At 48.0% G+C, this 14,695-nt stretch overlaps 2 protein-coding genes and 1 pseudogene across 2 annotated transcripts; all 3 read left to right on the top strand.

Annotated features, from left to right (window-relative positions):
• The first annotated feature begins 818 nt into the window (after positions 1 to 818).
• Positions 819 to 2,371, top strand: LOC120710303 (annotated as a pseudogene).
• Positions 2,372 to 3,443: 1,072 nt separating this feature from the next.
• Positions 3,444 to 4,987, top strand: LOC120710817 (uncharacterized protein At4g15970-like). Its single transcript, XM_039996386.1, has 3 exons — positions 3,444 to 3,741; positions 3,825 to 4,199; positions 4,386 to 4,987. The coding sequence occupies exons 1-3, from the start codon at positions 3,490 to 3,492 to the stop codon at positions 4,872 to 4,874; spliced, it is 1,116 nt and encodes a 371-aa protein (XP_039852320.1). The 5' UTR covers positions 3,444 to 3,489; the 3' UTR covers positions 4,875 to 4,987.
• Positions 4,988 to 7,195: 2,208 nt separating this feature from the next.
• On the top strand, positions 7,196 to 8,743 carry LOC120710304 (uncharacterized protein At1g28695-like). Its single transcript, XM_039995937.1, has 3 exons — positions 7,196 to 7,444; positions 7,715 to 8,077; positions 8,186 to 8,743. Exons 1-3 carry the CDS (start codon positions 7,196 to 7,198, stop codon positions 8,687 to 8,689), a joined length of 1,116 nt encoding a protein of 371 aa, XP_039851871.1. The 3' UTR covers positions 8,690 to 8,743.
• The last annotated feature ends 5,952 nt before the right edge of the window (positions 8,744 to 14,695 follow it).

The following is a 14,695-nucleotide window of genomic DNA, read 5'->3' on the forward strand; positions in this document are numbered from 1 at the left end:
CCCATTCACAATAAAAAACAAATTTGCAATTTTATTAGATTTAAAATAGCAAAACAACATTTATATTAAATTAAAAATAGTATCTTGAGAGTTTAGAGACCTACATGACTCTGTAGAACAAGTTTATAGACTTAAAAATACATTTTGAGATATTAGAGACCTATGTAACACCTTGAAACAAGTTCAGTGATCTGGAAAATGTATTTTAAGAATTTAAGAACCTAGATGACACACGGGAACAAATTTAGGGATAGCTAATGTACTTTACTCGAGAAACAGCAGTAATCGTACTCAGAAAACGGCACTGGTTTTGCTGAATGGACATAAAAAAACTGCCCGTATAGTCGTATGAATCGAAGAGTAGCACAGTAGCACTCTCCATAGTCCATAGTGTTTGAGGTGGCCTTGGTGTTTGAAAACAACAGGTCCAAGTTAAATTACTTCTTGAAAACCGATCACCGTCGATCGTTGACGAGGAACGGCGGCCTTGGCAATTAATAACCAAATTAAGAATTATAAGGCGTCGCACTGCGTGTTGTCGGTGCGCAACATCAGATGAACACGCGGGCAAACCACGTGCTTAGCTCAGAATAGTACGCGTCCGTCACCGTAGGCTCCTTCATTAACTGCGCATGCGTACTAGTACTAGCCAATTGCCTCGACCGAGATCAAGCTAGCAAGGGAGGCGGAGACGACGATGCTATAGGAGCTACTAGCTGCTAGCAGTGTAACTTCTCCATCTCCGGCGGTCCCGGAGACGTACGTGCCGGCCGGCCGTAACAAGCTATCGTGCGTGCTGCTGCTGCTACCAAAACAGCATGGGGCTGGGGCTCGGGGGCAGGGACAAGGAGGCCTGCCACTGCCAGCACGTGGTGTCCTTCCTCATCGGCGCGGCGCTGCCCACCGCCCTCCTCGTCCTCCTCGCGTCCGACCGCCTTCTCGAGCAGCTGGGGGAGTACTCGGACCCAGCTGCCGGCCCTGGCTGGCAGCCCGACGCCGGCTCATCAGATGGGCAACAGTACTCCAGCAACAGCAGCCGGCGCTGCTGCTCCAACTGCTACCCACGGTCAGCAGGTACGACCGCGATAGATCATAGATTACACTATGTAGTGTCCATGCTGCGATAGTCTTCTACTCTCCTTGTTGCTGTGTCAGATTATTGACTTGATGAACTGATGATCGATCTGATGCCCGCACCCCCAGTCCGAATTTGCTGGTTTGGCTGAGCTGCTGCCCAAGGTGGCCACCGACGACGGGACGGTGATCATCACGTCGGTGAACGAAGCGTTCGCGCGGCCCAACTCGCTGCTCGACCTCTTCCGCGAGAGCTTCCGGGCCGGCGAGGGGATCGAGCACCTCCTCAGCCACGTCCTCGTCGTCGCCGTCGACGACATGGCGTTCGCGCACTGCGCGGCCGTGCACCCCCACTGCTACCTCCTCGAGGTCCACTCCAATCTGAACCTGAGCTCCGCCAACGAGTTCATGAGCGAGGCCTACGTGGAGCTGGTCTGGACCAAGCTCTCGCTGCAGCAGCGCGTCCTCGAGCTCGGCTACAGCTTCCTCTTCACGGTACGCCAATCCTCGACGACCATCGAATCTGAAACGACTCGACTCGTATACGTATTCAGTTAATTATTCATGCATGTCTGAATGATGAATGGCCGAGCTCGCCGGCGTGCAGGACGTGGACATCGTGCGGCTCCGCAACCCGTTCTGGCACATCAGCGTGTTCGCGGACATGACGACGTCTTCCGCGGCGACGCCGGCAGCCTCGACAACTTGCCCAACACCGGGTTCTACCACGTCCGGGCGACGGACCGGGCCGTCGAGATGCTGCGGCGGTGGCGGGCGGCGCGGGCGAGGTTCCCGCCCAACCAAGAGCAGGCCATCTTCAACGAGATCAAGGGCGAGCTCGCCGGCGAGCTCGGGGTGCGCATCCGGTTCCTCGACACGGCGCGCTTCGGCGGCTTCTGCCAGATCTTCCACAGCGACATGGGCGCGGCGTGCACGATGCACGCCAACTGCTGCTTCGGACTCGGCAACAAGCTCCACGACCTGAGGGAAGTGCTCGGGCAGTGGAGGAACTACACCGGCCTCACGCCGGAGGAGAAGAAGACTCGCAAGTTCATGTGGAAGAATCCCACCAAGTGCGGTACGCCGGACAAAATGGACTGGCCGTCTACAAATCCATGAGACCCCTGTACAGGCTTTGAGTTCGTGCTGGAGCTTTCCCACACTATCTCAAAGTCAGTGTTGAGCATAAGCAAACGTTTGTAGACCTGGGTCCTGGTCAAGCTCCGCCGTGCAACTCAAAGCCAGCGAAGAACACTACCGGAATCAGCTGCATTAGACGATAATCAATTTAATTGGTGAAAAGTAGTATTTATTTACAATTTTTTTGAAAGGATTTGTTTACAATTTTTCTCAACATTTGAAGACATGTAACTTTTTCTTCTTTCGGAAGATTAGACAGAATTATCGGGTTACCTCACCCACCCAGCGAAGCTCAACAGAACCTGTCTCTAGCCCATCAGACTACCACAGCGATCCGATTCGATTGAACCATTCTCGAACCTGATCTACTAAAACTTTTTTATTCCAGTTTGGAAGAAATTGTTTTTGCGGAGAAGGGAAAATTGTTTGGGATTGGACAGTTTCCTGCCAAATTTGTGCTGGATTCATGTTCCTGCATTCAAAAGTCCCACAAACTGTTAATCGCAGTGCTATCGTTGCGGGGGACAAAAACTTTACAGTTTCAGAGAGAGATAGAGAGAGAAACTGACACGTTCATTCAGAAACCTGTCCCGATCGGCTTAAATGGAAGTGAGGAAATGGTTCGCGAGTTGTTGCTTTCGTCTCCGGATCAACGATTTTGGCTTGTTTCGTCGATCCCTTTCGCGGTGGCCATCTTGCCTGATCATCATAGCACGTGCCGTGCGCTTCAATTCGAGCAGTTGCAGTGTAGGCGAGCAGACTTGGGCTAGCTTCAAATTCAATTGCATCATGGAACATGGCATCGGTCGAAACTCTTACAGCCAAATGATGGCATAGGCTGCCCTCCTTGCGAAACATGTGCGCACAGCAGCCTCGCATCTTCTGTTTGGGATAAATTTATGAATTATGATGCTAATTAATAATTGTGAAATCTTCTTGTTCTGTCTGAATTCCTAACTGGATCTGCATCAACCATGCATTTTGGAGTCTTAATATTTGAGACGCGCTATAAACTTACTGAGTATAATACTAGCGATTGCAGAAGCTTCAGCAGCTGCACAAGATCCCATATTATATCTGCTTTTGGCACAAGTGCTACCAAACAGGTCGAATAAGTTCAGAAAAATTCTGCAGGCGACACGAGCGTTGGGGCAGCACGAACTGGCACATCTATCATTGCTCCACAAAAAGTCAAGCTCGGAACAGATGCACGATGCACATCACATATTAAGACGAGCACACGAGTAGCAGCATTATTGGCTAACAGCAGCAGGAATGGCGTCCTCCAAGGTCGGCAGCTCTCTGCCTCTGGTGGTCGTCTTCCTCCTCGGGGCGGCCTCGGCCACCGCGCTGCTCATCTTCTTCGTCACGTCGGCGGCGAGGCCCGCGTGGCCCGCTCTGGAGGCCGGTGCTCACAGAAGAGGGGAGGTGCCCGGCTCGGCTAGCGTGCGTTGCGGCACTCCACGGGCAAACGGCACGGCCGGAGCAGAGGAGCACGCCGGAGTGACGGCTCCTCCGGCTAATGAGGTAGTGTAGCTAGTTCTTGTGGCCGAGAGCAGATCATATCTGTAGTGGTCGGGCATTGATTGGCGTTTTGATTTCGCTTGCAGACCGGCGACGGCGAGGCGGAGTTCGCGCGGATGCTACGGCGAGCGGCGATGGAGGACCGGACGGTGATCATGACGTCGGTGAACGAGGCGTGGGCGGCGCCGGGGTCGCTGCTGGACTCGTTCCTGGAGAGCTTCCGCGTGGGCGAGAACGTCTCGCACTTGGTGAAGCACATCGTGGTGGTGGCCATGGACGAGGGCACGTTCCGGCGGTGCCGCGCCGTGCACCTGCACTGCCACCTCCTCCGGCCGGAGAAGGAGGGCCTGGACCTCTCCGTCGCCAAGAGCTACATGACCAAGGACTACCTCGACCTCGTCTGGAGCAAGCTCAAGCTGCAGCAGCGCATCCTCGAGCTCGGCTACAACCTCCTCTTCACGGCACGCACACGCAACACTAAATTATTTCCCATTATATTTTAATTCCATCCATCTCCGATAGTCCTATCCGATCGATGAATGCATCGATCGTCGATCGCTATACATTTTCCTTCTCCTTCTCTGTCTGAACTAGCTAGTAGCTCGTTGACTGACTGATGCTGATGCGGTTGCGTCGGTGGCACGCAGGACGTTGACGTGGCGTGGTTCCGGAACCCGCTGGTGCACATCACGATGGCGGTGGACATCACGACGTCGAGCGACTTCTACTTCGGCAACCTGGACGACCTGGGCAACTTCCCCAACACGGGCTTCATCTACTTCAAGTCGACGCCCCGGAACGCGCGCGCCATGGCCTACTGGCACGCGGCGCGGCGGCGGTTCCCGGAGAACCACGACCAGTTCGTGTTCAACGAGATCAAGCGGGAGCTCGCCGGCGAGCTCGGCGTCCGGATCCGGTTCATCGACTCCGCCACCGTCAGCGGGTTCTGCCAGCTGGGGCGGGACCTGAACCGGATCGCCACCGTGCACATGACCTGCTGCATCGGGCTGGAGAACAAGCTGTTCGACCTCAAGAGGGTGGTCGCGGACTGGAAGCGATACATGGTGCGCCCGCTGTGGGAGCGCCAGATGGGGAAGATCGGGTGGACGTTCGAGGGAGGACGCTGCATACACTGACTATGGCGAGAGTGAGAAAAGACCGCGCGCGCGCCTGTATGTTCATAACTCAGAAATCAGAAATGGTTGTACACACTGCACATTAGGTCATATATGCATTTGAATTTCGGATACATGTATGTATATGCATTTGAATTTTTTGGATTGGCTTGACATAGTGGATTGTTCACATGTGCATATGACTACACGGTCTATCTCAACATGCTTTCCCTCATCTAAGATGCACGACGAAACCCCATTTGGAACCTCGACGCAATCACGCCTCACACGCCTAGCCACCATCTACTCTCTCGGTCCATCAAATTATTTCTGTTCGTTTGGTTTATACTGTACGATACGATAGAGACGTGCCCTTATTCCTTCTGAAATAAGTAGCGTGTTTGAAGGCGACTGACTGGTTTCATCTTTTTGTTTAATCTTATACTATTACTAATTGGAGCATTGGTGCAAACAAAATTGTATGTCAAACTGATTGCCTTGAAGTGGTGACAACGATGCAAGATGGGGGTTTCTCGGCTACCCCAGCTGCGGCAATCTATGATGAATGTGGCGAGACTTCATTGAAACTTCCATCAAACATGGTGACGGTGAAGCGAATATGGTCGCTCATGGTTTAGCTAAGGCAAGCTTTTATTTCTAAAACATCTTGTACTTGGTTTGATGAAACCCTAGATTTTATTTTGAGTGCTGTTGCACGTGATGTAATTGTGCTATATGATCAATAAAAGCTTGCCTTATCGTGTTCAAAAAAAATTGGAGACTCCTTTTGAAGCTTTCAAGTGAAACCACCTAGGATCCTAAGTGGACAATCTAAAAATAGAAAAATTCTACAATTTTTTATAAAAATCAGAAATACCTGGCCATCAATTCGGCAACTCTAATCATAATAACCATTAGATCTATTATCTTTTTTTCTAATAAATTATCTACCTTTGCCATCATGAAAATAGACAAAAGTAACCCCCTAAATATGTATCTAAATTACCCACCTCTACCATTATAAAAAATAATCTAAACTAACCCCCTAATTCTCATGTAAATTACACTTATGCCATTATCAAATAACTCCCTAAATTTTCATACATATTATCCAATGATAACATACTAAAAAGTTAAAATAAATCCCAAATCTGAATCAAAATTATATCATTGTAATAAAACCTTAAAGTGCATAAATATAAAATTCTAAAATACTATTTCTATCATTATTAATATATTATTTATGTTACTATTTATATAAAAATACTAACTATTCATGTATAAGAGAAGAGATAAGAATATCAATTTTCATATTATTCAAATAGCTCAAACAAAGTGTTCAATTAAATACATATCACATTTATCATAATTACATAATGATAAATATGTATATTTACAGTACTGGATTAGAATATTTAATTGGTTAAAGAGAGCGTGAGATAGATAATTATTAGATATCTCTAACTAGCATGTGCGGGAGCACGAGTTGATGTAGATTAGTAATGACTAATTTGATTTATTGTTGATCAACAAAATAAATTGAGGATACAGAGCTTCCGTAACCACTACGGCCAATAAGGTAAGCTAATAAACTGGCTCGTACGCGAGCACTGTGCTTATACGTGTGTCTGATCCTACGGCAGCACGTCGATTAGGTAACTAAATCCAATACGCGAATCATTAGAGCCGCCAGCTGCAATCGATCGAATCGCAAGTTCTATGGGCCCCAGAGTAGTATTCCCCCCCCCCCCCCCCCCCTTGTGATGGGCCCTTTTAACCCATAGAGTAGTACTATTGCGGAAATGTGGGGCCCAGAGAATAATCGGCCCAAGTCCAATCTACACATGCCGACGCGGCCTCCGTGACCACCCGCCGACGGGCTGAGCAACCACCGACGACGACGAGGTGCTAGGCAATCGGCGTATCGGCGAGCGCGTCGTGGCAGCGGCGAACGTAACGGGGCCAAGGAAGTTGATCCCGTAGTTTTTTTGAAGGGAAGTTGATCCCGCAGTTAATTGCGCATTGATTGTCAGGCGGAGAGTCCACGCCGTGGCCGGACGATCGAGATCAAGCAATAGGGGCCTGTTTAAGTAGTATCATCAGACGGCGACGAATGAGAGCGCTCGAGCACCTTGTCCATCGGATCACAGCACGTGCATGCCTCCCTGACCCTGCGTGTGTTCGAATTTCGATCTGGGCAGAGACGACCGTCGCGAGCTAGCGACAAGGCTATACAAGTACACGATAGCATGGAAGCTACCGTTGCACGCTTGCACTGCCGAGCCCGTCGCAGGTAGGCTCAGTGCCCGGTTGCCCCGGAGACGAGACGAGAGATCGTCGACATGGGGCCGGGGTTCGTCGGCGGCAAGCTGCAGCAGGGCGGCCACGCGGTGAGCTTCCTCCTCGGCGCGGCGCTGCCCACCGCCCTCCTCTTCTTCCTCGCGTCCGACCGCCTCGGCGAGGGCTTGTCCACCATCTCCACGAGCTGGCGGGGGAACGGGACGACGACGGCCTCGCTGCAGGCCGACGCGCCGCCGGCCGATATTCCCACAGCCGCCGATGGCCGTGCCGCTCCTGCGCAAGATCACGAGGTGCGTACGCGTAGATTAAGTACCACCTTGGGCCGTCCCGTCTTCCGTCTCTATGGCCGCGCATTACACTAGTCAAACATGAAAAACAGTGCGTGTTCTTGGGTTTGCTCGTGCTCTGTATATGACATTTCGCGTTCGAACTCATAATTACTTTCGTTAATTTATTATTATATATATATATTCTCAATTAATTATCTCATTATCTCCACTACGTACTCTAGAAACAAAGGGGAAATTATATATGCATGAACTCTTGAATTATACACGCAGGTGGAGTTCGCGGGCCTCGCTGAGCTGCTCACGAAAGTGGCGACGGAGGACCGGACGGTGATAATGACGTCGGTGACCGAAGTCTGGACGCGCCCCAACTCCCTGCTGGACGTCTTCCTCGGCGGCTTCAGGGACGGCGAGGGCATAGCGCACCTCGTCAGCCACGTCCTCATCGTCACCGTCGACGCCGGCTCGTTCCGCGGCTGCAAGGCCGTGCACCCGCACTGCTACCTCCTCGAGGTGAAGTCCATGGACATGAACATGGCCAAAACGTTCGGGACCAGGGAGTACGTCGAGATGATCTGGCTCAAACTCTCGATCCAGCAGCGCGTCCTAGAGCTCGGCTACAACTTCCTCTTCACGGTAACAAGAAGATGCTCAATTATTGGTACTGTAATTTCACATAGAAACAAACAATTAGCAGCTGGATCGACTCTGAATTCTGAAAACGTTGGTCTCCTCGATCTGTAGGACGCCGATATCCTATGGCTTCGCAACCCGTTCCAGCACATCTCCGTCTACGCCGACATGAGCTGCTCGCTGGACAACTCCAAGATGGCGCCGGCTCTCCTGGACTGCGAGAACAACGTCGGGTTCTACTACATGAAATCGACGAACCGGAGCATCGCGATGATCAAGTACTGGAGGGCGGCGAGGGCGAGGTTCGACGGCAACCCGATCGAGCAGGTGGTGTTCAACACGATCAAGCACGAGCTCATCAGCGACCTCGGGGCCAGGATCCAGCCGCTCCAGACGGAGTACATCAGCGGCTTCTGCGACTTCCAGGAGCGGCTGGACAAGGTCTGCACCGTGCATGCCAACTGCTGCATGAGGCTGGACAACAAGGTGAATGACCTCAGGAATGTCGCCGCGGACTGGAAGAATTACACCAGCCTGACGCCGGAGGTGAGGAAGAAGGCGGGTATCAAGGTGACGCCGCCCAGCAAGTGCAGGAAGTCCATGGGATGGACGTAAACTCTGACGGAAACGCATCGGAGAGTGTGAGTTTCAGGTCGGCAGTTCGATGGATCGCTGAGGATGGATTCGGATGTTTATTCGAATGTCAGATTTTTTGTCATTTTTCTTCGATTATGGACAAATAAGATATAGAATTTACTATGTAAATTTATAGCCTTCTATTTAACATTGATCTTGTAAAGATTCATAAAAACTAAACCTCAAATTTATCATATATATTTTCAAATAATAGATATAAAAATTCGAATACGGATCGGATACGGATTCGAATCTTTTTTCACCTTTTTAATTGTAGGGAGCAAATAATACATAAAAAATCTATACAAAATTTTATTCTTATGTGTAATAATATGCTTGATAATATAAAAAAGATTAGCATAAAATTTTAAGCATATCTATTTTAAAATATCAAATTTGTTCTAAGAATTCGAATGTCTAGATCCATCCTATTCGCTGCTGCGTAGTACACTTGTAATATGAGCTCGAGCTCTGAATAATTAGGAGTATGCTAGGTTCGAAGGATATTGGTCTGTGGCTCTGTGATGAAGCCCGAGAAATGTGCCGCCAGTGTTTTCTGAAACCTGTTGCGAGTCTAAATGGAGTTGCGAGTCTACATCATCAGACATGTGTGTGAAGGGGTTTACCACACTGTAGCATGCAAGATGGCATCGAAATTCTATCAACAAACATTATAATAATAGATCATTGCTGCATGTACCTTCTGCCTTCACTTGCAGAAATACGGTGCTAACATGTTTCTAACCTTTATTCTTTATTTGGATTCTAATTAAATGTCCAAGTCTGAATGTTTATGTGCGAGTTTCGAATCCTTGACGATGGGGCTATGTGCCACAGACCCTGTTTAGTTCCAAAAAAAATTTCTACAGTACCGTCACATCTGTTTGGACACATATATGGAGCATTAAATGCAGTTGAAAAAATAACTAATTACACAGTCTAACTGATTAGCACGAGATAAATATTTTAAGTCTAATTAGTTCATGATAAAACATTATTTGTCAAGTAATAACTAAATGTGCTATAGTACCAAAATCAACAATTTTTCACCAACAAAACGTGGCAACAGTGCCATAGATCAGACCTAGGGATGCTCGAAAATAATTCGCGTACGTCTTCAGAGTTTCAGACCCTGACAAGTGACAAGAACACGCGGCTTTTTTAATTTTATAATTTTTAAAAACATTTTTTACAGAAATATATTTTCGGTTTTATATTTTACAATTTTATACCCCTACCGCCAGGTAGGGGGCGGCAGGGACTTACATATAAATAAACATAAATTTTTTTGCGCGGAGGCCCCTGGCGGGAGCCCGCCGCCCCCCTGCCGGGCGGCAGGCAGCCCGCCCGCCCGGCAGGGGGGCGGCAGGCTCCCCACCCAAATATAAAAGCTGACCCCCTTCCCTCGCACCCTCATTTTCTGTCCACGAGATCCAGAGAGGGGAGAGGGAGAGAGGAGGGGTGATGGAGGTAATTCCACCGGTGAACGCACACCTGGATCATGAAGTAAGGAAGCGGCTTATGCGTACCGCTCCCTAAAATACCTTATACATCCATACATGATGAACTCAACAATGCCAATAAGAGAAAATCCACGAACACGACGCATTACCATATTGTAACACTCAGCATGTCCAACTACTGAATCTGTAGAACGTCTCCTGCTGATGATGAGGCCTGACTCTTAAGCAATTCGGCGCTCATATCATCAATTATACCCCACAAAGCATCGAACTTCCTCTGCTGATTCTGAGTGCACAATCGCTTGAACAAATTCATCAGATCCTTGTTCTTGAACCGCTCATAAAAATTAACAGCCATATGCCTCATACACCACCTACTGACAACATCTGGCCATATAAGAGGTGAAAATGGACTACCTTCTTGTAGCTGCCTTATAGCTGCAAGGAGACCTGCATGTCTACCTTATAACTTGAAACGCCACCTTGCTCGACATATCTGGCCATCCAAAGACTTTATTTTAATTAATCCAATATCTAGAAACATGGTATGACTTCAATTATAACCACTAATTCGAACCCTAAGTGCTTGCAATAATAAAAAATATTAATCATAGAATTAAACATATAAAAAATTTTCAATGTGAAAGTTGAGAAATATTGGTTACCTGCAGTTCGGATCCAAAATCCGGCAGGGCTTCGCCGGTGGAATTACCTCCCTCACCCCTCCTCTCTCCCTCTCCCCTCTCTGGATCTCGTGGGCAGGAAATGAGGGTGCGAGGGAAGGGGCTTAGCTTTTATATTTGGGGGGAGCCTGCCGCCCCCCTGCCGGGTGGGCGGGCTGCCTGCCGCCCCTCCACCGGGCGGCAGGTGCCTGCCTGTGGCAGAACCGCCCGACATAAACTGGCTTAAGTGCGCTAACCATCATCAAAACGACAATCAGGGTTAACACGCACTTAAAACGGAGTAATCCGGTAGTGCTGTCGGGTAAAATCCCGATTAAACCACTTGAAACAGGATCGACAAAACAGTCCAGAGAATGCAACATCCCACAAATTTTACAACACAGAGGATGAAATTGAATTAATATTACAAACCAAGTTTGAATTTATAACAGGACAACAGAGTTCAAGAGTGACGGAAATCGAACGATAGTCTAGCGACGAAACCAGACGTCATGATGAAGCCCGTACATGACGTCATCCACATCCTCAGATGTACCACCTAAAAAATAAAGCCACAAGTAAGGCTGAGTATACTAATACTCAGCAAGGCTTACCCGACTAAAGGTATACTTAGTCCTTTATCTAGACATGCAAGGCTTTTGGCTGGAGGGGTTTGGATTGCCGAAAAGCAGTAAAGAGTAGATCCTTAATTTCATATTTTAGCTTTCAGGTTCTAATTCAATTAACCATTCTAGGTGAGCATCTATCCAATAGCATACATGGTGGAAATAATTATCTTTCATCATCCAACCAACCATATTCATCATCATTATCATATTTCACTTCTTACTCTATGTGGCAAAAGGGTTAAGCAGTCCCAAACCGTGAGAAGCGGATGATTCGAATCGAATTTGTTAACCTGGCCAGGCAGAACTAAACACACGCATGGGAACAGAGTCACCCACGCAACAGTTCCCTTCAATTCCCGCTTCACGGAACAGGCCCACCGCCCCCAAGTACAGCAGTACGACGACTCTGTACTCGCCATTAGCTAGATGTGAACGAGTTCAAGACGGTGGGGAGTATGTTCCGGCTACGGTTCAATCCAGTACTTAAGCTTACCGATTACCATATTCTCGGCATGTGATTAGTACGTTCAAAAGCTTAACCACCACTACCACACACTGCGGCCTTATCATCTTTTACTAAACAGATGGGGTATCACAAGTACCACAACCCCGCCCGTGAGCCTTATAGTTACAGTATGTAGTAGACAATCAACTCCTATAGTTCTCGCGAGTGACAGGAAATCACTCGACTTCTACCGAACCATTAACCTAGTCATCTAGCGACCTACACATACTAGTGTTCAAACATAGGTACCTAGAATTATGCAGCTAAGGTTCCAAGCAACTCCTGTAAACTTAAATGCGCAAGTAGATAGGAATAATAATAAGTTGCATAAATTTAAAATATATAGGACATGCTTCGGGGCTTGCCTGGAATTAACACTAGGTCAGTGTTAGTTAGAGGCTTCTGGAGTCGGGTTCGGATTCTCAACGGCGTCTGCAAAGTTCACTTGAGCTTCTCCGGGACCTGCTTCGGCTTCAGACACCAACTTGTACGTTCCGTCTGGTAGGTTCGTCGGCTCTATATGAATGCATATGTATGAGACGAATATAATGTATTTATTTTTTTGACATAGATGGAGATCAACCAAACTCAAGTTGGAGGGTGCCACTACTTTCTTTTTCATCCAGTTGGGCAGTCATTTATAGAGTAGTAATTTAATACAATTTAATTCATAAAATCAAAGTGGGGTTTTCATTATATACCAAAACATACAAAAGTTATTTCTTCTAACAAAAATAAAGATAACATGCTTTATCCAAAACTATAGTTACCCATAGCTCATGGGGTTGAAATTCTTCTGCAAGGAACAAAACTAAAGTACCAACTTACAATAAAATTTTCAGCTATTTTCATGAAGCAGATTAAACATGAACAATAAGTTAAACAACTTCTGTTGGGATAAAGATCTATTTTTACAGAACAAAGTAGGAAGTTATTGATTCTCAAAATTGGCATGCATGTTCATCTACTCAGAACCAAGCTCTAGTAAAACTATGAGATTTTTCTAATGAAGGAAACTAGGGTTTTTTATTTACAAAGTTTATTCATGAATAAAACAAAAGAACTAGTTATACATTACTAAAAATTCCCAAAATTTTTATATAGCATCTATAAACAAAGGTAAGATTGTCATAAAAATTTCAGCTCAAGAAAACTAGTATAGAACCCTGTGGATTTAACTCTATTTAACACAAGCATAAACTAAGATCTAATGAAACATATAGCTATAGTTGTCAAAATGTACTCAAATGTTTACAGTAATCTATTCATCTATGGTGTAGCACACTTTCCAAAAACTAGCCTTAGTTCATGACTACAACAGGAGATACATTTGTGTGCTATTTAATCTAATCTTTATCCTAGATTAAAATATAAGCATAATATGAACATGTGACTGTAACAAAAGTTGTAGGTTTTTATCTAAGGATTCCAAAACATTTTAGTTTGAATTTTTATGATTTTTCTACGATTTTATATAGAATTTACAAGTTTGCTGTTTTTGAAAACAAAAGAAAAAGGAAACGAACTTTTGCATCTAGGCCCCTGAGTTTCTGTTTCTTCTCACGGGAGGCCCTTGGCGGAACTGGACAGAACAGGGGAGGGTCGGGCGGCCATTTTCCGGCGAGGTTCGGCCCTGGGGGCGAGGGGAAAGTTGGGGAAAAGAGAGAGGGGACTGAGCCGCACCTCTGGGTGTCCTTGGTTCGCGGGGAGGAGGTCCGACGCGGCGGCTCCACATGCGCCGGCGGACAGTAGCGGAACTGTGCCGCGGCGGCGGCGTTCCGGCGACCATGGATGGAGGTGGCTGGACTTGGGAGCTCCGTTGGGGCGAGGTGAAGCCGTTCCCGAGGTTTTTTTTTGGACGGGGAGAGGGCGGAACGACGAGCTCGACGGCGAGCTGCGGACGGCGGCGATGTTGTGCCGCGGCAGCGACGTTCCGGAGTCCCTGGGTGGCGGTGAGCGGGCTTGGGAGGACCAGTGAGGGCCGACGAAGCTCGCTAGGGGTTTGGTTGGGGGCGAGGATGAGCGGAGGAGGGGTCTCCACGGGAGCAGACGGCGGCAATGGCGCCTGCGACGCGCTGAGCGACGGGGAGGAGGGGGCTCAGCTCTGGAATAGGCAAAACAGAGAGTAGAAAACGAACTTGGCTTTGTTGGATGGTTAATGTAACACCCCTGTGTTAATCATCTCGCTAATCACGAGTTAACTCGCTAATCGTGGACTCAAAATTTGTTATTAGCGTTAACCGAGTCCGCGATTTAATCTTTGTCTTAGTCGTTTTCGATCTCGTTTTTGTCCTTGATCTGAGCTCCAAATCAACTTCCGCCCAAAACGAAAGTTGTAGATCTTTTAATCCTCTACAACTTCTATTTTGGCCAAATTTCATGTTCCCATATGAAATTTGGAGTTTCAACTGGTCAAACTCGAGCTAAAATCATTTAAACGAGTGAACAGTGTCTCCACTGTGCTCGTCACTGTGACGCCCGACGCCATACCGGCGACTGTGGCCGGCGGCGAGCTTCCACGCGTCGGCCATCGCGTTCGAGCGCCGCTCTTCACCTCGCGGACGACCTCGAAGCTTCTAGTGCCGTCCCAATCCTCCTTCTCCTCCTCAGTGCACGACGAGCCGAGCTCGAGCGAGCAGAACCGAGCGAAATTGCCGCCGTCCGCCGCGCCGGCCACGGCTCACCGCCCGACCTCGATTCGTCGCACCCCGAGCTGCGCAGCCTCG

The sequence above is a fragment of the Panicum virgatum genome, chromosome 5K (genome assembly GCF_016808335.1).
Source record: "Panicum virgatum strain AP13 chromosome 5K, P.virgatum_v5, whole genome shotgun sequence".
In the NCBI taxonomy this organism is placed as follows: Eukaryota; Viridiplantae; Streptophyta; class Magnoliopsida; order Poales; family Poaceae; genus Panicum; species Panicum virgatum.